The following is a 22,983-nucleotide window of genomic DNA, read 5'->3' on the forward strand; positions in this document are numbered from 1 at the left end:
ATGTTACTGTTGTGTTGTTCCACTCGATACCTACGAGATGAGATGTCAATGTTACTGTTGTGTTGTTCCACTCGATACCTACGAGATGAGATGTCAATGTTACTGTTGTGTTGTTCCACTCGATACCTACGAGATGAGATGTCAATGTTACTGTTTTTGTTGTTCCACTCGATACCTACGAGATGAGATGTCAATGTTACTGTTGTGTTGTTCCACTCGATACCTACGAGATGAGATGTCAATGTTACTGTGAGTGTTGTTCCACTCGATACCTACGAGATGAGATGTCAATGTTACTGTTGTGTTGTTCCACTCGATACCTACGAGATGAGATGTCAATGTTACTGTTGTGTTGTTCCACTCGATACCTACGAGATGAGATGTCAATGTTACTGTTGTGTTGTTCCACTCGATACCTACGAGATGAGATGTCAATGTTACTGTTGTGTTGTTCCACTCGATACCTACGAGATGAGATGTCAATGTTACTGTTGTGTTGTTCCACTCGATACCTACGAGATGAGATGTCAATGTTACTGTTGTGTTGTTCCACTCGATACCTACGAGATGAGATGTCAATGTTACTGTTGTGTTGTTCCACTCGATACCTACGAGATGAGATGTCAATGTTACTGTTGTGTTGTTCCACTCGATACCTACGAGATGAGATGTCAATGTTACTGTTGTGTTGTTCCACTCGATACCTACGAGATGAGATGTCAATGTTACTGTTGTGTTGTTCCACTCGATACCTACGAGATGAGATGTCAATGTTACTGTTGTGTTGTTCCACTCGATACCTACGAGATGAGATGTCAATGTTACTGTTGTGTTGTTCCACTCGATACCTACGAGATGAGATGTCAATGTTACTGTTGTGTTGTTCCACTCGATACCTACGAGATGAGATGTCAATGTTACTGTTGTGTTGTTCCACTCGATACCTACGAGATGAGATGTCAATGTTACTGTTGTGTTGTTCCACTCGATACCTACGAGATGAGATGTCAATGTTACTGTTGTGTTGTTCCACTCGATACCTACGAGATGAGATGTCAATGTTACTGTTGTGTTGTTCCACTCGATACCTACGAGATGAGATGTCAATGTTACTGTTGTGTTGTTCCACTCGATACCTACGAGATGAGATGTCAATGTTACTGTTGTGTTGTTCCACTCGATACCTACGAGATGAGATGTCAATGTTACTGTTGTGTTGTTCCACTCGATACCTACGAGATGAGATGTCAATGTTACTGTTGTGTTGTTCCACTCGATACCTACGAGATGAGATGTCAATGTTACTGTTGTGTTGTTCCACTCGATACCTACGAGATGAGATGTCAATGTTCTGTTGTGTTGTTCCACTCGATACCTACGAGATGAGATGTCAATGTTACTGTTGTGTTGTTCCACTCGATACCTACGAGATGAGATGTCAATGTTACTGTTGTGTTGTTCCACTCGATACCTACGAGATGAGATGTCAATGTTACTGTTGTGTTGTTCCACTCGATACCTACGAGATGAGATGTCAATGTTACTGTTGTGTTGTTCCACTCGATACCTACGAGATGAGATGTCAATGTTACTGTTGTGTTGTTCCACTCGATACCTACGAGATGAGATGTCAATGTTACTGTTGTGTTGTTCCACTCGATACCTACGAGATGAGATGTCAATGTTACTGTTGTGTTGTTCCACTCGATACCTACGAGATGAGATGTCAATGTTACTGTTGTGTTGTTCCACTCGATACCTACGAGATGAGATGTCAATGTTACTGTTGTGTTGTTCCACTCGATACCTACGAGATGAGATGTCAATGTTACTGTTGTGTTGTTCCACTCGATACCTACGAGATGAGATGTCAATGTTACTGTTGTGTTGTTCCACTCGATACCTACGAGATGAGATGTCAATGTTACTGTTGTGTTGTTCCACTCGATACCTACGAGATGAGATGTCAATGTTACTGTTGTGTTGTTCCACTCGATACCTACGAGATGAGATGTCAATGTTACTGTTGTGTTGTTCCACTCGATACCTACGAGATGAGATGTCAATGTTACTGTTGTGTTGTTCCACTCGATACCTACGAGATGAGATGTCAATGTTACTGTTGTGTTGTTCCACTCGATACCTACGAGATGAGATGTCAATGTTACTGTTTTTTTTTGTTCCACTCGATACCTACGAGATGAGATGTCAATGTTACTGTTGTGTTGTTCCACTCGATACCTACGAGATGAGATGTCAATGTTACTGTTGTGTTGTTCCACTCGATACCTACGAGATGAGATGTCAATGTTACTGTTGTGTTGTTCCACTCGATACCTACGAGATGAGATGTCAATGTTTCTGTTGTGTTCTTCCACTCGATACCTACGAGATGAGATGTCAATGTTACTGTTTTTTTTTGTTCCACTCGATACCTACGAGATGAGATGTCAATGTTACTGTTGTGTTGTTCCACTCGATACCTACGAGATGAGAGATGTCAATGTTACTGTTGTGTTGTTCCACTCGATACCTACGAGATGAGATGTCAATGTTACTGTTGTGTTGTTCCACTCGATACCTACGAGAGAGATGTCAATGTTACTGTTGTGTTGTTCCACTCGATACCTACGAGATGAGATGTCAATGTTACTGTTGTGTTGTTCCACTCGATACCTACGAGATGAGATGTCAATGTTACTGTTGTGTTGTTCCACTCGATACCTACGAGATGAGATGTCAATGTTACTGTTGTGTTGTTCCACTCGATACCTACGAGATGAGATGTCAATGTTACTGTTGTGTTGTTCCACTCGATACCTACGAGATGAGATGTCAATGTTACTGTTGTGTTGTTCCACTCGATACCTACGAGATGAGAGATGTCAATGTTACTGTTGTGTTGTTCCACTCGATACCTACGAGATGAGATGTCAATGTTACTGTTGTGTTGTTCCACTCGATACCTACGAGATGAGATGTCAATGTTACTGTTGTGTTGTTCCACTCGATACCTACGAGATGAGATGTCAATGTTACTGTTGTGTTGTTCCACTCGATACCTACGAGATGAGATGTCAATGTTACTGTTGTGTTGTTCCACTCGATACCTACGAGATGAGATGTCAATGTTACTGTTGTGTTGTTCCACTCGATACCTACGAGATGAGATGTCAATGTTACTGTTGTGTTGTTCCACTCGATACCTACGAGATGAGATGTCAATGTTACTGTTGTGTTGTTCCACTCGATACCTACGAGATGAGATGTCAATGTTACTGTTGTGTTGTTCCACTCGATACCTACGAGATGAGATGTCAATGTTACTGTTGTGTTGTTCCACTCGATACCTACGAGATGAGATGTCAATGTTACTGTTGTGTTGTTCCACTCGATACCTACGAGATGAGATGTCAATGTTACTGTTGTGTTGTTCCACTCGATACCTACGAGATGAGATGTCAATGTTACTGTTGTGTTGTTCCACTCGATACCTACGAGATGAGATGTCAATGTTACTGTTTTTTTTTGTTCCACTCGATACCTACGAGACGAGATGTCAGTGTTACTGTTGTGTTGTTCCACTCGATACCTACGAGATGATGAGATGTCAATGTTACTGTTGTGTTGTTCCACTCGATACCTACGAGATGAGATGTCAATGTTACTGTTGTGTTGTTCCACTCGATACCTACGAGATGAGATGTCAATGTTACTGTTGTGTTGTTCCACTCGATACCTACGAGATGATGATGCATGTTACTGTGTGTTGTTCCACTCGATACCTACGAGATGAGATGTCAATGTTACTGTTGTGTTGTTCCACTCGATACCTACGAGATGATGAGATGTCAATGTTACTGTGTGTTGTTCCACTCGATACCTACGAGATGAGATGTCAATGTTACTGTTTTTTTTGTTCCACTCGATACCTACGAGACGAGATGTCAGTGTTACTGTTGTGTTGTTCCACTCGATACCTACGAGATGAGATGTCAATGTTACTGTTGTGTTGTTCCACTCGATACCTACGAGATGAGATGTCAATGTTACTGTTGTGTTGTTCCACTCGATACCTACGAGATGAGATGTCAATGTTACTGTTGTGTTGTTCCACTCGATACCTACGAGATGAGATGAATGTCAATGTTACTGTTGTGTTGTTCCACTCGATACCTACGAGATGAGATGTCAATGTTACTGTTGTGTTGTTCCACTCGATACCTACGAGATGAGATGTCAATGTTACTGTTGTGTTGTTCCACTCGATACCTACGAGATGAGATGTCAATGTTACTGTTGTGTTGTTCCACTCGATACCTACGAGATGAGATGTCAATGTTACTGTTGTGTTGTTCCACTCGATACCTACGAGATGAGATGTCAATGTTACTGTTGTGTTGTTCCACTCGATACCTACGAGATGAGATGTCAATGTTACTGTCATGTTACTGTTGTGTTGTTCCACTCGATACCTACGAGATGAGATGTCAATGTTACTGTTGTGTTGTTCCACTCGATACCTACGAGATGAGATGTCAATGTTACTGTTGTGTTGTTCCACTCGATACCTTCGAGATGAGATGTCAACGTTACCACCTATAAAGTACACAATAGAGGCATGCTTCAATGATAAATCATTATTATATAATAGAAGAGGCAACAGTTCCACTTTATTCATGAAGACACAACACGGATATACCGCAGTTTCCCAAAATACACACTTCACACACGCTTCACATCGCATACGTTTCTAGGTCATCTGACCTAAAGGGTCAGGATGACCTATTGTCATCATACACCGTCCGTCGTGCGCCGTGCGTAAACTTTTCATTCAATAACCGAAAGGCCCAGGGCACTGATATTTCACCTTTAGCATGCTGGGAGGAAGGGATACCAAGTTTGTAAAAAAGAATGACCTTGCCCTTCATTCAAAGTCACATGGGTCAAATAGGCTAACTTTTTAAACGACTTCTTCTCAAAAACCAGCTGGCCCAGGGTACTGATATTGGGCCTGTAGCATGCTGAGATGAAACGCTATTAAGTTTGTTCAAATGAATGACCTTGATTTTCATTCAAGTTTACAGGGGTCGATTAGACAAAACTATTTAAACGATTTCTTGTGGCTACCAAGTTTGTTTAAATGAATGACCTTGACCTTCAATCAAGGTCACATGAGTCAAAGGCTAAAATCCTTTAAACGACTTCTTGTGAATAACTAATAGGTCAAATAGGCTAAAATCTTTAAAAGACTATGTTGTATTGTGCTAATAGTCATGTGATCGTTTAGGCCCATGTGCCTCTTGTTACATGACTCATGGGATTTTTCCTAATATCCATGATATAACACTCTTACCGCGAAATTATAATGATGATCGTACGCAGCCTTCAACCCTCACTGGACCAGGGGAAATTACCGAAAAGTGTAATATCCTTCATTTTGTTCAAATTAATGACCTTGATCTTCATTCAAGGTTACAGGGGTCAATTAGACTAAACTATTTAAACGATTTCTTGTGAATAATTAAGAGGCCTAGAGATCTAATATTGGACCTGTGACATGCTGTGATAAATGGCTACCAAGTTTGTTTAAATGAATGTCCTTGACCTCCATTCAAGGTCACAGGGGTCAAAAAGGCTAAAATCCTTTAAACGACTTCTTGTGAATACTAAGAGGCCTAGAGACCTGATATTGGGCCTGTGGCATGCTGGGATGAATGGCTACCAAGTTGTTTAAATGAATGACCTTGACATTTATTCAAGGTTGACAGGGGTCAAAAAGGCTAAACTCTTGAAAACGACTTCTTTTCAAGAACCAGTAGGCCCAGGGTACTGATATTGGGTTTGTAACATGCTTTGATAAAGGGTTTCCCAGGTCACAGCGGTCAAAAAGGCTACAAAAAATAAACAACTTATTTTCAAAAACCAAAAGGCCCAGAGCACTGATATTGGGCCTGTAACATGGTTCGATAAAGGGTTCCCAGTTTTTCAAGTGAATGACCTTGACCTTCATTCAAGTTCACAGGGGTCAAATATTCTAAAATCTTTAAACGATTTCTTTAAAAAAACTAAGAGTTCTAGAGACCTGATATTGGGCATGTGGAATGCTACCAAGTTTGTTCAAATGAATGACCTTGACCTTCATTCAAGGTGACAGGGGTCAATTAGACTAAACCCTTTAAACGATTTCTTGTGAATAACTAAGAGGCCTAGAGATCAGATATTGGGTCTGTGACATGCGGGGATGAATGGCTACCAAGTTTGTTTAAATGAATGACATTAACCTTCATTCAAGGTCACAGGGGTCAAAAAGGCTTTAAAAATTAAACAACTTTTTTTCAAGAACCCGAAGGCCCAGAGTACTGATATTGGGCCTGTAGCATGCTTGGATAAATGGCTACCAAGTTTTTTCAGATGAATTACATTGACATTCATTCAATGTCACAGGGGTAAAATAAGTTAAAATCTTTAAATGACTTCTTGAGAATAACTAGAAGGCCTAGAGACCTGACATTGGGCCTGTAACATGCTGGGATGAAGGGCTACCAAGTTTGTTCAAATGAATGACCTTGATCTTCATTCAAGGTCACAGAGGTAAAATAGGCTAAAATCTGTAAAAGACTATGTTGTATTGTGCTAATAGTCATATGATCGTTTAGGCCCATGGGCCTCTTGTTACATGACCCAGGGGATTTTCCCTAATACCCATGATATAACACTCTTACCGCGAGATTATAATGATGATCGTACGCAGCCTTCAACCCTCACTGGACAAGTGGAAATTACCGAAAAATGTAATATCCTTATTAATTATTTTATTCAACACATTTGCACAAAAATTGACCTCTATAAATTAGTTAGGCATGTATGGCCCTATTGCATGATCGTAAAAGGCGATTAAATTAGGATTTGATTTGTTCTCGTCTTTTTAATTTACTTTCATCTTTATAACGTCTACTCTGACACCGCCTCACGGCTACTCTCCACAGGCCGATACACTCCATTGTCTATAAAAGTGACAGTTGCTGCTCCTGCTTATCACTCAGCATTAGTGAGGTGGAAAGATTGGTTTCCCGTTGTCAGTATAATGTAAGGATTAAAGTCTCTTTCTGGTGGTTCTATCGAAGGATAAAGTTGAGTAGGGTATCGATATTTGGAATGGACCGCGAAGCGGTCCAGGAAACAAATATCGATACCCTACTCAACTTTATCCTTCGATAGAACCACCAGAAAGAGACTTTAATCCTTATATTTACAGTCTTAACTATTATTTTCATAGCTCAAAATTTACCCTTAATAGTGTTTATGGCATTTATAAGACTAAAATTGAATTATATCGTTTGGTTCCGACAGGCATTTCGAACAGCCACTTGAAGTGGCGGAAATTCCCGCCAATTTATCAATGAACATACCAATAAAATGAGTTCCGTCTGATGAAGCATATATCTGAGGTTTTCCCGGTATGGAACTATAAATCATTTTATTTATCTGTTGTTAAAAACACCATGGTGCAAAGCAGTTTGGTTTTAATATTTTGCTTCGTATGATTTCACACGCTTACACAATTCATAACGTGGCAGGATATTTAACGTAGTTGTGACGCGGCGTCCGATTCAAACCGCCTGTGTCAAGGAGGTGTGACAAACAGAGAGTTTCTTCAATTTTGTGATCACTTGAGTTCTACTTAATCAGTTCACGTTTGAAATTTCTTGAATACACGGATGTTTACATAGTTCCATGTCATTCTTTCCGGATTTTAGAGATTTTCAAATGTATCGGACGTCGTTTCGAGGAACATGTACAAACACAGGTAGGCCCACTACTGTAAACGTTTACTGTACCGCTCTCAAAATGTTAGCTATATTTATATTGTTGTTTTAAACACTTCAATAAATATTAGAGGTATCTATTACAAGTATTGTAAAGCTACAATTGAAGGATTCCGTTTCATTGATATTTCGAAACACCCAAACGTACATTGTGTATGTAAGTCCTACTCTTGCCGATTCACAGTAGATTCTAGATAACGTACAGGACTTGTCTGTCCGCCGAGGTGAACAAAAATGCATTGTCGTGCTAGGTCGTTTTGGTTACACTTATCCAACTCAAATACTGACGTGTTCTGACATATCTTATCCATTCGCGTACAACCAAAGATGTTAAAAATACGAATATAATGTAGATCTAGGCTACATGTTGTAGAGAACAACACAGATTCGCAGGACACACAACATGTAAACATTGCGACGTCATCGGAATGTGCAAAACTGTACATTGTACAACATTGTTTATTTATCATACGCACGGAAGCATTGCTCAAAGAGGTACGGTAGTAACATAAACAATGTAACTTTTCTACATTTGTATTTACACACGTACATGTATATGTGTTCAAACCTATTTTGATACATGTACATGTTCATCGAACGTACGTTCGGTTACTGAAAACACCAAAAGTTTCTGATTTGGACCATCATAAATTCATCCGCGCGGCTCCAAATTGCGCGTGACATACTCAATTTATCGAGAAATAAAGTTGAGTAGCCTTTGGTTGAAATCAACGGGGTTTATACTATCAATTCACCACTGACTGTAAATATTGTGACTTAAAAGTGGCTTTTTTCAGTAGGATAGCACTGTAAACGTTAAGAGTTCCATTATAACAAGGAAATACCAGTAATATACCGCAGCCTCCCAAAACAGACAGACATCCACACATCGCAACACATACAACACAGTGTACACAAAAGTCCTTTATTGACCATGTATGTTATTAGGGCTTTTAATTCACCAGGCCTATTATTTATAATGAAATATGGTAACTATACCACATGTAATAAGGAAAGTTTTACCACAGATATGTTAGTATGACATGTATGGAAACTATAGTCTATCAAATAATTATATTGTATAATAAATATCGAAACTTGTAATAAGCGGTATGTACAAACAAAAACGTATTTCCGATTTGAACATATCTTAATATTTCGATAGATGGTGCCACACTGTGTACATATGTAATATGCAATGAACCACACTCCAATCGTGTAGTATCTTTGGCTAGAAAAACGTGGAAATGTGCCTGATCAATAATGAACTTGCGCAATCCCAATGTATTATAAACAGGTTGTTTTCGAGTAGTGATGCGTCCAATCGTACCGTTTTCTGCTACCAGACTAGGATATTTATAAATCTGACGTGTTAGGCCCGACGCACTGTAAATATAAGTCTATACAAAGTGTCCTGATACCGGGTCTGAAGACCGACAAGACCATATATACTTACAATTCTCCAACATGGGTAGGTACGTGTGTCTGATGCTGTTTCTCGGGTATACCGTCCAGGCGATGATGTCGATCTCCTTTACATGTGTATTTCACGTGTCTATCCCAAAATTCAACGGAAATTGGTCGGCCATTCAACACAACGTGTACAGTCAGATTGAGTGTTCAACTAAATGTGGTTCGGATTGCCTTTCGTTTACCTACAATCAAGAAACAAGAGAGTGTAAAACTTATACCACAGAACTCAATGACGGGGCTGATACCAATGAGTCTTCAGTTCTTCAAACGTTTAAAAAGACCAGGCCAGTTAACATCACTGATACGCATCATTCTGGTGGGTATTTTTCGGTAGTGTTTTTATGTCTCATTTTCTCAGCATACAAGGCACAAGAATTTTTTTTACATTTAAAGCATATTATGATTTAGATCCCAGTATATAAAAATGTGTGTTTTGAATAAAATCATTGTCGTTGATCTGGGTTATCATCAAATTCATTCCAGAATTGTGATGAAAATAGGATTAAATGTGTCTTCAACAAGTGCAGAAAATAAGTAAATTAGAAAAGGTTAAGTAAACATAGAGGCATATAATATTTGAATTTGCATGCTATTTTCCAATGTTTTTCGTTACAACAAATTTGAATATAGTGTAAACCCTTTCTACCATTAGTTTAAAGACCACATGTAATATTGTTGATTATTGTTGCTTCCAGAACCTTGGGGTGGGGCGAATTACATGCAGTTTGAATTGAAAGAGCTGTCGTAATAATCTGTACTGTACGTAGTCACCTCGCCCAAAGAGCACAGCAAAGCTTAAGTTTATGTAAAAAAGGTAACGAATCGTCGTTTTCGATTAATGTTAAGAATTTTTAGTTGGCCCATTCCTTCTTATAAATATATTAGTTAAACTACACTTTTGTATCTGATCTGTTTGCATTTACAAACATTTATAGTTTGCTTGAAATAATCTTTCATAGTTGTTCTATCAGATGTAACCGATATTGAGATGATGGTACGAACGCCTGGCGAGCAAATACTACACGTTAAAACCAAGTTTTATACACAATTTTAAAGTACCCCTTATCACATAAATATAACAAACAGCATTTCAAAGAAACGCATTACGGATGTCCAATTCGCCGTCTTCGAAATCATGATGTCACGTCATTTTTTTGTAAATCTCAATGAATTTTGGTTTCGTCCCGTCGTCTGTTTACAACATTAGCAACGTAACGAAAACGCTTGAAATCTTCCGTTCACCTAATCACCGACGGGTTGATAAAAACCAACATATAGCGCTTGGACGTTAAACGGAAAGGCGTAAACGGAAAGCTCCGTCCTTAATTTGAAAAAAAAATAAAAAGACTAATTTGGGCAAAACTATTACTAAATAGCTCCACATAAATTTTGAAGCGTCACTTAAAAAAACAAAGATGGCGTCGAAAAAAGAAACGAGTGCGCATCTTTTTCGAGCGGTTGATATTTTGCACTGTTAAAAATACACTATTACCCGTTGCTAGGGGGTTGCTATGAACGTGTCTATTGTCTCATATTGTTCTAATGCTACCTGCCGTGTGAGAGTGTAAAATACCAAATATCTCTCGACCAATCAGAATGCAGGATTCATTGAGGCATAATAAACTACAATATTACACTGGCGAAATCAATTAATCGGGCGGATTATGTGATAAAATCGGCTATGACGCAACAGCGTGACCTAAAAGTCGTCAAGTCTAACTCTTGAATTATATTCATGTGTCACTGTCACTACTAAAAATAGCTGGGCAATATCGCTCTTTCCATTATCATTCTTTGATGGGCACCAAATCCATCTGTGGTCTCCTGTTTGAACCCCCTTGCTTACAAATTGTTACATGTTTTGAAACATCTCAAACACAACCATCGCTTTGCTGACATTGATGTCCAGAAATGTCAAATACAATGTATTATTTTTAAACAGAGAACCAAGTATTGAATTGTTCAAGATAAACATGGCCAGGCATGATGTGAGAAAAATAATGTGGGAACAAGAGACAAATTAGAGTTCAAAACCAAAACTAGAGGATAATTGATACCCATCATTTGAACAATAACTGATGTCTGATCATCTATAGATGTGTCTAACTAGCACAGAAATACATATACAGTAATTTCTTCTGCTTTTGATCCATACGCAATCAGTACTTCATTCCATATAGGTCTTAGTGCCTAATAGAGTTTTTTTCGGGACATAGTTAATTATTTTCAATATTTTTATCTTGAAGTAAAGCAGTTACATCACAAAAATAGTTATTTACAGAATAATTATTCGAAGTTATCAAATCCCGTAACTCAAGAAGCAAATATTAACGGATTTTGACCAGTATCAAACCCATCTGGGATCTACGAAATTATATATTTTGACGATTTTAAAGTCCCTTAACTCTTGTAAATATTAACAGATTTTGAAAGGCATCATACTAATCCAAAATATCATTAATATAAAGCAAGATACCAAATTTGGTTGAAATCGGAAACCAAATATTTAAGTAATCGAGCGGAAACCCATGGATTTATCTGTTTTGACAATTTTTAAGTCCCAAAACTCTTGCAAATTTTGACGGATTTTGACCATTATCGAACTCATTTGAGATCTTATTAATATAAAACAATATATAAAACTTGGTTGAAATCGGACAATAAATATTAAGTTATCGAGCGGAAACCGTGGATTTATCTGTTTTGACGATTTTAAAGTCCCGTAACTCTTGCAAAATTTGACAGATTTTAAACATTATAGAAATTGTTCGAGATCTCAATGATATAAAACAATATACTAAATTTAGTTGAAATCTGACAATAAATATGTAAGTTAAGGAACTAAGAATTTATCTGTTTTGACGATTTTAAAGTCCCGTAACTCTTGCAAGTATTGACGTATTTTGTCCATTATCGAACTCTTTCGAGATCACATTGATATAAAGCAATATACCAAATTCAGTTGAAATCGGACAATAAATACTAAAGTTATCGCACGGAAACCATTTCCCGGGCGCCGCCGCCGACACCGACGCCGACATAGTGATACCTAGGTGTCGCCCTTGCATTGCAGACGACACAAAAATGGCATGAGTTTTCTCAAAAGTATGGAGCTACCTGAAAGGAAGTGATATTATAAGAATCAATAAATCATTGATTAAATATGCTTTCTTTCAATGACACCCCTATTCATTCCTTAAATATTCAACCTTGGAGCCACACTAGGGAATTATAACTGAATACTTGTTCCCAGTTTCTGAGGCGAAGCGCCTGTTTGGGATCGTCGTAGCGCAAAGTTGACGACGAATTGGACTAGCTTGGAGTTTACTCTATATTCTTAGTAAATGAAGGTTATCCATTCGCTACGAGATATATAGTTCTCTGTAGTTTCTATAGATATTTTACTACGCTTGCAGACGGAAAATGTCTTAAACCCACAGCAATTTGCTGCGAGAGCTGTATACAGTATCTGGTGTTAAACCATAGTATCATTAACAGACAGTATTCATTTCTCTGGATACTGTTATCATGGTAATTTGTAATCAGGTTGGCTTGGTTACCACATTCTATGTTTATCAGAACGCACTTCGGGTTGTCATTATTAATGTTGTCATAGAAAACTTACAACTGAAAAGACACGCGTCTTGAAATCGGTCGCATTTAAATTTCAAATGATTCAGTTTCCGATCTTAAGCTTCAATATACACGTATTGTGTAATTAACTCACCTGCGGACTTGGAATCACTTAAAAAATAACCCAGAACTCACAAAATTTAATTAAATATTTTGGCACATGAAATATTTTTTTAATAAAGTAGGTTTAAAAAATGTACTTGTCAGATACTAGCAGCATATATTGGTGTTTCTTAATGGTCATTGGTGTAAATAAGTTTTGATCTTTAATTTCTTAATTGATTTAAAGGCCCACTATCTTTCCGAAACAGCTTTAAATAATGGACATGTAAAACGAGATTGATAATTTTGTAGAGTCGCAAAAATTATTACTTAGTTACCGTTAATATTACAATTATCCTCACCCTCTAAACATTTTGATTCAAACGAATCATTAACACAGGTCATCTTATGTTTTCCGTCATCATCCAAATTAGCACACTTTACTTGACCATTACTGTGCCCGACACCAAAACCACAGGGGGCCAACTCAATGAAAATGGATATTGTCATACATTTTTTGTGTATTTGGTGGATAGACTGATGAGTATATATGACTGTCATGTGATTTTTTTTCGGAAAATATGGGATTTGAAAAATTATTAAAAAATCGGGATATTTACTATAAACTAGAAAGAGTCGACAGTCGCCATATTGGAATTTGTACCCCCACCTCGATGTTTTCACAATAGTATACCTTTTTTCCTAGAGTCATAGTTACGCATCAGTCCTCCAATAATCCATAATCACACACATACCATGCAAAAGCATATAAACGATGTCTATAAAGTCGAACGCAATATTTTAACCCAAAATTACCGGCGCTTTCTGACTTGTGACATCGAAAGCAACGTCCTAGTGGAGAGCGATTAGAGCGATTAACATAGGGGCCAATTTGAAAAAAAGAACAATTGAACACCTTTTTGATGAATATGTCACCATAAAAACAAGCCCACACAATTATGTATTCGTTTTCAATATATTTGAAAATTCTCGGACCCGTTTCATGCAATTATTACATGTAACATTTGCAATAACCCATAATATATAGGTATACATGTAGACACAAATATCAGCTAATATGAATTAGCTTTGATGGTATTATATTTTAATTATATCTACGTCTGCCATTATGATAAACAAGATTGCTGACAACAGCTTTTACCACTTAGGTATGAAATAAAAATTAGGATTCTATATCAATTAAGTTTCAAGATATTAGACATTAAACATTTCGATGTAAGCCATTATGAAAAATGAGATGGCCTACAGCTTTCATCAGTTACTAATGTTCATATTTGAATTCAGTAACACTGAAAATATAGGTACAGAACAAAAATTAGAATTCTACATAATTTGGTTTTCAAGATATTAGACTATAAATAATTTTGTGGCCATTTTGAAAATAGTAATGGTGTACCAAATTTCATACTATCACACGATTCGGCCGAAAATGGGGCTTAAGCCTCCGGACTAAACAGTACCATTGTGGAAACCTCTATAAAACTGCGCCCTTTACACTGGGATGGTCTTGACAACACATTCCGATGAATGAAAAAAAAAGGTTTTTGCACCTAAGTTTTAGGAATAGAGCACCCTATAACGTGCTATAAATGAATTAATTTACACTATCACGAAACGTTACTTTTAATTTATTAAACACCATCAAGTGCATTTAATTGAAATGTTGTTGTCAAAGAGAATGGTATAGATGTAACAGAGATAATTTATGTATTTGTAAGAGAATAGTTTAGATCTATCTGAGATAATTTATGTGTTTGTACCCACTGTTCTGGTTGGTTTTCCACGGACAAATCGTTTACTAACATTTGATCATATCAAAATGACATTCAGCAATGTGACGCTATATACCTCCTGACAGATAATGGCGGGGTATACATTTTGTATTAGGCTGGGTACGTTAAAGGGAATGACAAACTCTAAAACTGCAAACATCATAAAAAAAACAACGCCATTGTGATATAATCAATTCGATTAAATAATTTGGTAGTATGTTAAGATAAAAAAATAAATTATTATATATCAATAAATACCCAGTACGATTCCTTTGTGTAAACGTTCTATTAGGCCAGGCGATGAGTAACTTGGGTTGGACGAAAATGTTGATAAAGGTTTATCAACTGTTTTGGGTTCAGTATAGGTACACCAAACTCCACACAAATGTCCAATCAAATCTCCCCATGGCAAGCCTCGTTTTCGATTCCAATCCAAAATAGCCATCTTAACTATAAGTTCAATATTGATAAAGACATTAGATTGGAATCAGTTGACCAAGAAATATGATTGAGAGGTCAAATTAATTACATGTTAGGATGAACTGAAATTCTTTGTACTTAACTTTCAAATCATACTTATCTATAACAATTCAGAATGTATTATTCAATATTTTTCAATGGATTATTAAGATGTCTATTATGATATTGCTTTGACTGTTTTGATTATTACCTTTACTGTTCAACTAGAGTACTATAATGTGATTGTTGCTTGTCAGTAATTGAATTGTTATGACCCAGAATAACAGAAATGAGAAACCATCAGCTAAATTCAAAACACAATTTAATTATATATACAATAGTATACAAAGATGGTTTACAATATCTAAAGTAATTGGTGGTGGTACAAGAGTAATACGATGATTTAAAGTGTTACTTATCTGTATGCGAATGTCCTGGTATAATCCTTGATCCTTCCAGGTTTCAAATTAACAATAATCAAAAATCCACGAGGAAAATGAATGTCCACAGATGATTTGTAAAGTTCCAGGCAATATGAATAAATCCACACAAAATGTTGTAATAATCCACAGATAAAGTCACAATAGCTCTCCCAATAGAGTCTTATATGGCGCTGTACAATTCTTGATATGTCTTATTACAGGTCTCATTACAGTTCTCGTTACAGTTCTGATTAGCTTTGGACAGTTGGAGTATATATAGCTAAACCCTAATTCAAGAATATTGGAGAACCTTCTACTTCTAGAAATATCTAACTAAAAACAGTAAACAAGTAAACACACATAACTTTCAGGAAATAGATCATTCTAGATCTCTACTTAAAATCAACATGTTTACAAACATATTTGTTTATACATGATTATATTCTAGAAAGTTCTATAACCTAAATCAATGATATGACCTTCATAGGATGTATTGATAAAAAAAACTATAGGAGTTATCTCCCTTATCTCATAACTACATGTATTTAGTATCATACATAACAGAATTGTATGGTATATGCAATATGAGGAATCTTATATGTTTACTATTACTGAATTTGACCTTTTATGGATCTATGGATTTGTAAGGATCATACAATTTAGCAGTGGCATTTGATAGATAACAATGGTATTTTTGCCTAACAATGTAATTTTTCCTTGTCAAAATGGAATTTTTGTTGCCTTAATGCTTATATGGTTATTGTCTTGATTAAATTTTAAGTATTGTTCTTAAGAATAATTTGATTAAGAGTTATCTCCCATGATGCTCAGGTGCATGGTTTGCACATTGTTGTTTATTGTTTTTTTCTTCATAATACTCTTTTTCAGTGTAATATTTGACTTACAGAATCCAGTTCTTGTTTATCATGTTACTTATAACATAACCATACTTCACATGGTACCTTACTTGTCAGAGAAAGGCAGTTTAACTTCAGCCATGTATGTCTTTATCACATCTACCCTGTTAGTTCATTGCACATTTGTCACTATGACTTTGTCATTTCCTTAGTGATTATCAGACATGTTTATTGCTACAGGTTCCTACATAAGGTACCGAGGTATGTCAAATAGGTGATGCATTATGTTATCAAGATGCCAAATTTATTCCATGCAGATGTTTTACATGTATTCCATGATTTTGGTGACTAAATTCTATGGTTCGCCCAAAATTGTCACAATTTTGTTTTTGCGGGCAGATGTACTGTATATGACTATAGAATTTATATGATTTAAGAGAAATCCGGAAAATGTTAATTTCTTATTTTGTATGGCTAGGTTCCGGAGAGTGCGGATCCGAGTTGGAGATTAGAAAGAACGAAGATGGCGAATAAAACACGGTGAACTGGAACCAGATGAATTTGTATCTCACCCGTTATCATTCCTCTCACACGATAATAAGCCAAGCGACACGATACACTATGTACAAACCACACTCCTTTTACACTGACAACTGTTGATACACACAACATTTGTATTATCTCATCTATATTTTCTGTTAAGGGCTTACGAGTTGTAGTGATGTCAGACCTGGCAGTCCCTCCGGTATTTACAATGTGACCTTGACCCCTGGCCGGAGTGACGATGTTTACTGTGATATGGACACAGACGGAGGACCATGGACAGTAAGAATAATTAAAATACAATAATGTAGTTTAATCTTCTCTCTCTCTCTATCTCTTTCGTTCTCTCTCTCTCTATATATATATATAATAAATTTGAAGACAAATCCTTAAGGACAAAATCTATAAGAAATAAAAACAATAACGACTGACTGGTGAGCGTTTTGAAGAAAAATCCTTACGAACGAAATCTATATATATAATCTTTCTAATAAGCTCACCACATTATTAGTCTGATAGCCTGTGAATTTGCCCGTATACTAATTCTGCATATATCACTAGTATAACAAAATGTAGTGGCCAGAACTGATTCGAACCCAGGACCTACGAGCTCTATTGACTGAGCTACCTGGTCACCGATGATCGACCCAGTCAAATCCCGCTCAGCCTAGACATTCCATGGGTTCCGATCACTAATTATCTCTACACCCCTGGACTATATCATTGTTAAACTGAAGGCAACAGAATAGAACAGGTAATTTAGTCATTTGATGTACATCAATAGAGCCGTATAACGGTACACTATGGTTGACTGTGTGGCTTTAATGTTAAGCGTTGATCTCTCTGTAGTCTTCAAAGGAATTGCTTTTGGCTTGTAATTGGTTAAGATTTGTTCCACTGAACTGCCTCCAGTTTTACTATGAGCTAGTCCAGGGGTGTAGAGATCGTAAGTGATCGGAACCCCTGGAATTTCGAGGATGGTGTTATATAACTGTAGTGAAAGTATCCGGGGGTCAATTTTACCGCGGTAGGTATTTGCCTCTAGTGAGTGAGGGGTGTTTGTATTGCCGGATGTAGCGCATGCGCAGAGTGTGAAGTGAGTGCGAAGCGGGCCAGATGACTGGAGCTAACTGTCAGCGGTAAACAAGTAAATATCACCCTTATCCTGATCTAGAACTCATCAAAGTGTAGGGAAACACTCCAATGGTGTCAGAAGTGACCACGAGGACTTTGACAGTTGTGTGACACTTAGCACCACGTGTGTTTAGGACTTTGACAGTTGTGTGACACTTAGCACCACGTGTGTTTTGATTTGGCGGGCAAGTGTCATTCTCGCACTGTGTTAGACAACAATATAAATTCGAAGGAAATCCTAAGGATTGGACGTAAGGATATCCAAATCTCCTCACAATAGGTATGTGTATTGTTAGTTAAGTTTATTTCAGAATTTGTATCGAATATTGTTGTCTTTTGGTTTTTCAATATTTGCCCCGATCGATTTGTTGTTATATTTGATATATAAACATGTCGTTTAAAATAAATCTGGCCAGTGAGTCGGAGTTGGCGAAGTGTTTACCGGGAATAGGTTCCAAACAATCACAGACATAAGTCGATTTGAGGGATCGTGTGGGACCTATTACCCCTAAAATATTAGCCTCATAAACTCAGTAGATTTTTCTCCCATGTCGGACATGGATGATTATGAACATGAGCGTCAGAGGGAAGGGTTTGAGGCTTCTGGCCCACCTGACACAACTATTTCCAAAACAGATATGGTAGATGTGGTTGACCATTAAGTGACCTAGTCGCCAGTGATTATACAGCATACACATATTTAGCACATCACGTGACAGAATACTGGATTCTGATTGGCTACACACATGGCTACTATTTGCAATAGTGCCCGGGCAAGCGGGCACTATTGAAGTGGCGCGAAATTGAACGTGAATGTATTGTGACGTCATTATAACGTTGCGCTTCGACCAAGACGTCAAGATGGCGGACAGGCTGTTGTGTGCGGGGATGGAAGCAAATTTTGCTGTTCTACAGAAGACAGTTACATACTCATGTTCTATATTGATATACTTTTAATATTCATGAAGCTGAATCCCGTTTTTTAGAAACACAGATTTCCGCGACAATTCATATGTTGTACTTTTAACGTAATAATATGGTTTGGAAATGATTCTAGCATTGTGAGGTGTCACTGTGACGTGCTTCTGTTACGATGACATGAAAACAAGTCCCATCTGAGGGTGATGTACTTAACCCATTATGGCCTTTGGCTCGGGCACTATTCCATCCCTCGACAATACTATGAGGCAAAAGTGCCCTCTCAAACAGGCCATAATAGATAAATATATAACGCACAAGGTATGTAACGCTAAAAGCACACATTTATTGAACAGTTCGCCGTAACAAATTCACATTCCAGGTAGTACACCGCAGGCTGCCAACAATGCTTGGCCAATACCGACATCAATATTCAAATATAACGAGCCTACCTGTGTTACTTCATTACTAGATGTTATCAACAGTTTGTGCCTTATAGGAACAAATAACCTGTGCACCAACTATTATGTCCCATAGTCAGGAAGCTTATCAAACTCCATCTTTACTCCTCTCAGCGTTGTTTTCCTTTTTCGCCATGCCGTCCATCCCATAATATTGCACACGTCACTACCTAGCGGCGCTACTAATCACCGCCGGGTACCGGGACGAAACTGGAATTTTACTAAATTACGACAGGTGCCGGAACCGAACCGGCGTTCCACTAAATAACCGTTACTTATCGGTAACAGTAGAGTTTGCCTTTTCAGAACAAAAGGAGGAAGACATTTCGTCAGAACCTAGGGAACAAACTAGTTTAAAATCTCACCCTGGAGAATGGCCTGTAGTTCCATCTATAGTGAGCGAGTCAGAGAGGGGATGTCCTGTCCAAATTAAACAGGAACAGGACAGTAAGGACACAAGGTCAAGGCCACGGATATCAACGTCGCGCGCCAGCAGTGTCCAAGATGAATCGGGAAATTCCTCGGGCTCATATGTACGCGACTTGGAAAAGCGATTGGCGAAACTAGAGTTAGCAACCTCAAGACAATATTGTACTTCTCCGATGGATATTCCGAAGACTCCATCTCCGAAATGGCTTGGAAAACAGCTGATTGATCACCATAGATATCAGCTTAGGTTTATCGAGCAACAGTACTCAGAGACTGAGCTCAAACCATTAAAGCGGGGTGCTAGTGAGACTTTTGGGCCTAGCTTTCAACACACTGTTAAAGGGCCATCTCAACAAACTGCTTATGAGCCTTCTGGGCCTAAAGCACGACATACGCTGGACAGGCAAGATGAAAAACAGTCAATTAGTCGTTCAAGTTCAAGGTCGAAACAGAGGACAAAGTCATTAGATGTGTCGTCATCTGTAAAGCAGTATACATCGAAACGCGACTCCGTAAACCTGGTACGTCCTAAAGACCGGACAAGGAGGGATAAACATTTATCATCACGCGATAGATTTTCACCGTCACCTGGACGACAACAGAAGCATTCAGACCTGAGTCACAAATCTGGACGTCACAGAAGGCGAGACTCCTGTTCTTCGGAATCAGACAGGGAGTCAAGGGGTCGTCAGTACCAGGCTACGACATATTATGACTCGTCAAGTTCTGAGGACATCGCTGTTGAGGACCGGAATAGAGAGAGACATGAGAGACATTCAAAAAAGGGGTCTCGAAGAAATCCGAAGTTATTGCCAAAGAATTTTTCTTTCAATTTTAAATCCAACTGGCTGTCATTCTGGAGAAAGTTTGAAAGCTACCGGTCTGTACTGAAGTTGACAAAGGAAAAAAGTCGGGATTACCTTTGCTGGTGTCTAGAGGGAAAGGCCTTGGATTTGTTCACCACTGTCTCACAGGAGGGTGAGTACTACTCCTTCAGTAAAATGATGAGGATGCTAGAAGGCCGCTTCGGGGATATGGAATTAATGGAGACCTCGAAGGCGAAGTTTACTCAGGCACAGCAGCGCCAAGATGAATCCTTTGATGATTGGGCCAACAGGGTTTTAACCTTGGCTACACCAGCCTTCAAATGACTTCTAGAGAAGTATAGTAAGGAGGAGGTTATCATCAAGTTCTGCCAAGGTTGCTGGGACAAGGAAGCTGGTAAGCATGTCTGCTTAAAAAAAACCCTCGTTCAATCAGACAGGCGCTGGATAGGGTAAAGCACTACCAGTATATTTCGCAGGCAGTGGACAGCAAAAAGAAAAAAAGAATGATAAAGATGATACCTTCGCTGTAAATGCTGTGGGATCCTCAGCTGAGAGTAAGGCCCTGGAGGAAATCCAGAAGACTCTAGCTGAGATGAAAAAGAGGTTGGACCAAGCGGAGGCGAAACCTACAAAGTCCACTAAAGACAAAGGAAAGGGCCGGAAGGATATAGAGTGTTTCTTCTGCAAAAGGAAGGAGCATTTTAAGAGGAAATGACGTAGCTGGAAGACATCTCAAAAGGAGGATGGCAATAAGAAGGATACTTTAAACGCCAAGAGCCCAGGCAAGTCGACCTTGACCCTAGGTGACCAACGAACAAAGGGTCGAAACATCTAGCTTCTCAGACGGAGACTTCTGGCATTCCTGAGTTAAGTAACGGCACAAACGTTGTTTTCACTGATCCCCTTACCAAGGAGAATGGGATGATGAATTCCATGGAAGGCACTGTCTCGCCTTCTGGCCATACTTTGACGACAAGGATATCCCCATGGAAGTCGATGAACAGCAGGATGAACTAGGAGTTTATAGGGTCTGTGCAGGGTCCTCATCCGTACATATTACTAAAGGGAATATGGAGATCCAAGCACGCATGGATTCGGGAGCAGAGATAGCCATATTATATTCTTCCATATACAAGAAGTTAAAGAAGAAACTTTAGAAGGTCAAGCATATTCTAATGTATATGGCTGACAAGGACTCAGCATTGGAAGGATTCCAGACCGAGCCAGTTCGGCTGAAGATTGGCAAGCATAAACAAGGAGTGAGTTTATGTGGCACCGATCGCTGGCGACATGTTACTTAGACATGATCTGTTACATCACAAGGGCGCGGTTCATGATATGAAAACGGACACTCTTGTAGTGGAGGATGAACGCGTTCAATTGAATACAAAGTTCAAGGAGGACAAACCAGTGGAGGCCCGAGTAACTTTAACACGAAATGTCGTTGTTCAACCATACTCCTTGGTTCGCGTGTCTGGTAAGGTAGATGCCGTATTGAAGGACCACTACACAGAACAAATGGACAATTTAGGCCTTGTGATGCCAAGGACCTTAAGAAAGGGGAACACAGCGCCAATTATATGCCTCGTTAACTCAGGGGAGACATTTCAAACCTTGAAGATGGGAACGGTGGTGGACAATGCGTTCGAGTTCAACAGCGTTCTTAGTGAAGGTGATATTACGGATTCATGCACGACCCATGACGGAAGGGAGACTGGTGAGGCTTCAGGCCCTCCAGTCTACCTTAACACTTGTCAGGTCTGAAAGCAAATATTACTGGGTATCCATATAGATGTTATGGGTCCACTACCTAAAACGTCTAGCGGGAATGAACATTGTTTAAATTATGGTGTATCAGTTCGCCAAGTGGGTGAGATGTGGGTTTTTTTCCGTCCCAGAAGGCAGAGGTAACAGCAAAAGCGGCCGTTAACGAATTCTTTTCGTGATTTGGCCATCCGCTCCATCTTTTCTCCGATCAAGGACGGAATTTTGAAGGAAAGCTGTTCGAAGCTCTCTGCAAGACTCTACAGATACATAAGTCTCGGACAATGCCCTATCGACCCTCATCGAAAGGGCAGTTGGAAAAAATTAACAGGACATTGATGAACGCGGTTCGTTGCTTTCTTAGCAAATCGCAAAATACGTGGGACGAACATTTACAGC

The 22,983-nt window shown here is 38.5% G+C and overlaps 1 protein-coding gene across 2 annotated transcripts in view; it reads left to right on the forward strand.

Annotated features, from left to right (window-relative positions):
* LOC138305940 (ficolin-2-like) overlaps positions 1–22,983 on the forward strand; it is an 84,754-nt gene that overhangs the window by 56,928 nt on the left and 4,843 nt on the right. The window contains exons 1-2 of one of the 2 annotated variants that reach the window (XM_069246244.1): positions 7,187–9,618; positions 17,212–17,333. In XM_069246244.1, the coding sequence (XP_069102345.1) occupies positions 9,297–9,618; positions 17,212–17,333 (444 nt within the window). In that variant the 5' untranslated portion in view covers positions 7,187–9,296. Of the gene's footprint in view, positions 1–7,186; positions 9,619–17,211; positions 17,334–22,983 lie in introns of those variants that run through there. The other variant, XM_069246245.1, reaches the window with a different exon arrangement.

This window comes from Argopecten irradians, chromosome 13 (assembly GCF_041381155.1).
Source record: "Argopecten irradians isolate NY chromosome 13, Ai_NY, whole genome shotgun sequence".
Classification (NCBI taxonomy): Eukaryota; Metazoa; Mollusca; class Bivalvia; order Pectinida; family Pectinidae; genus Argopecten; species Argopecten irradians.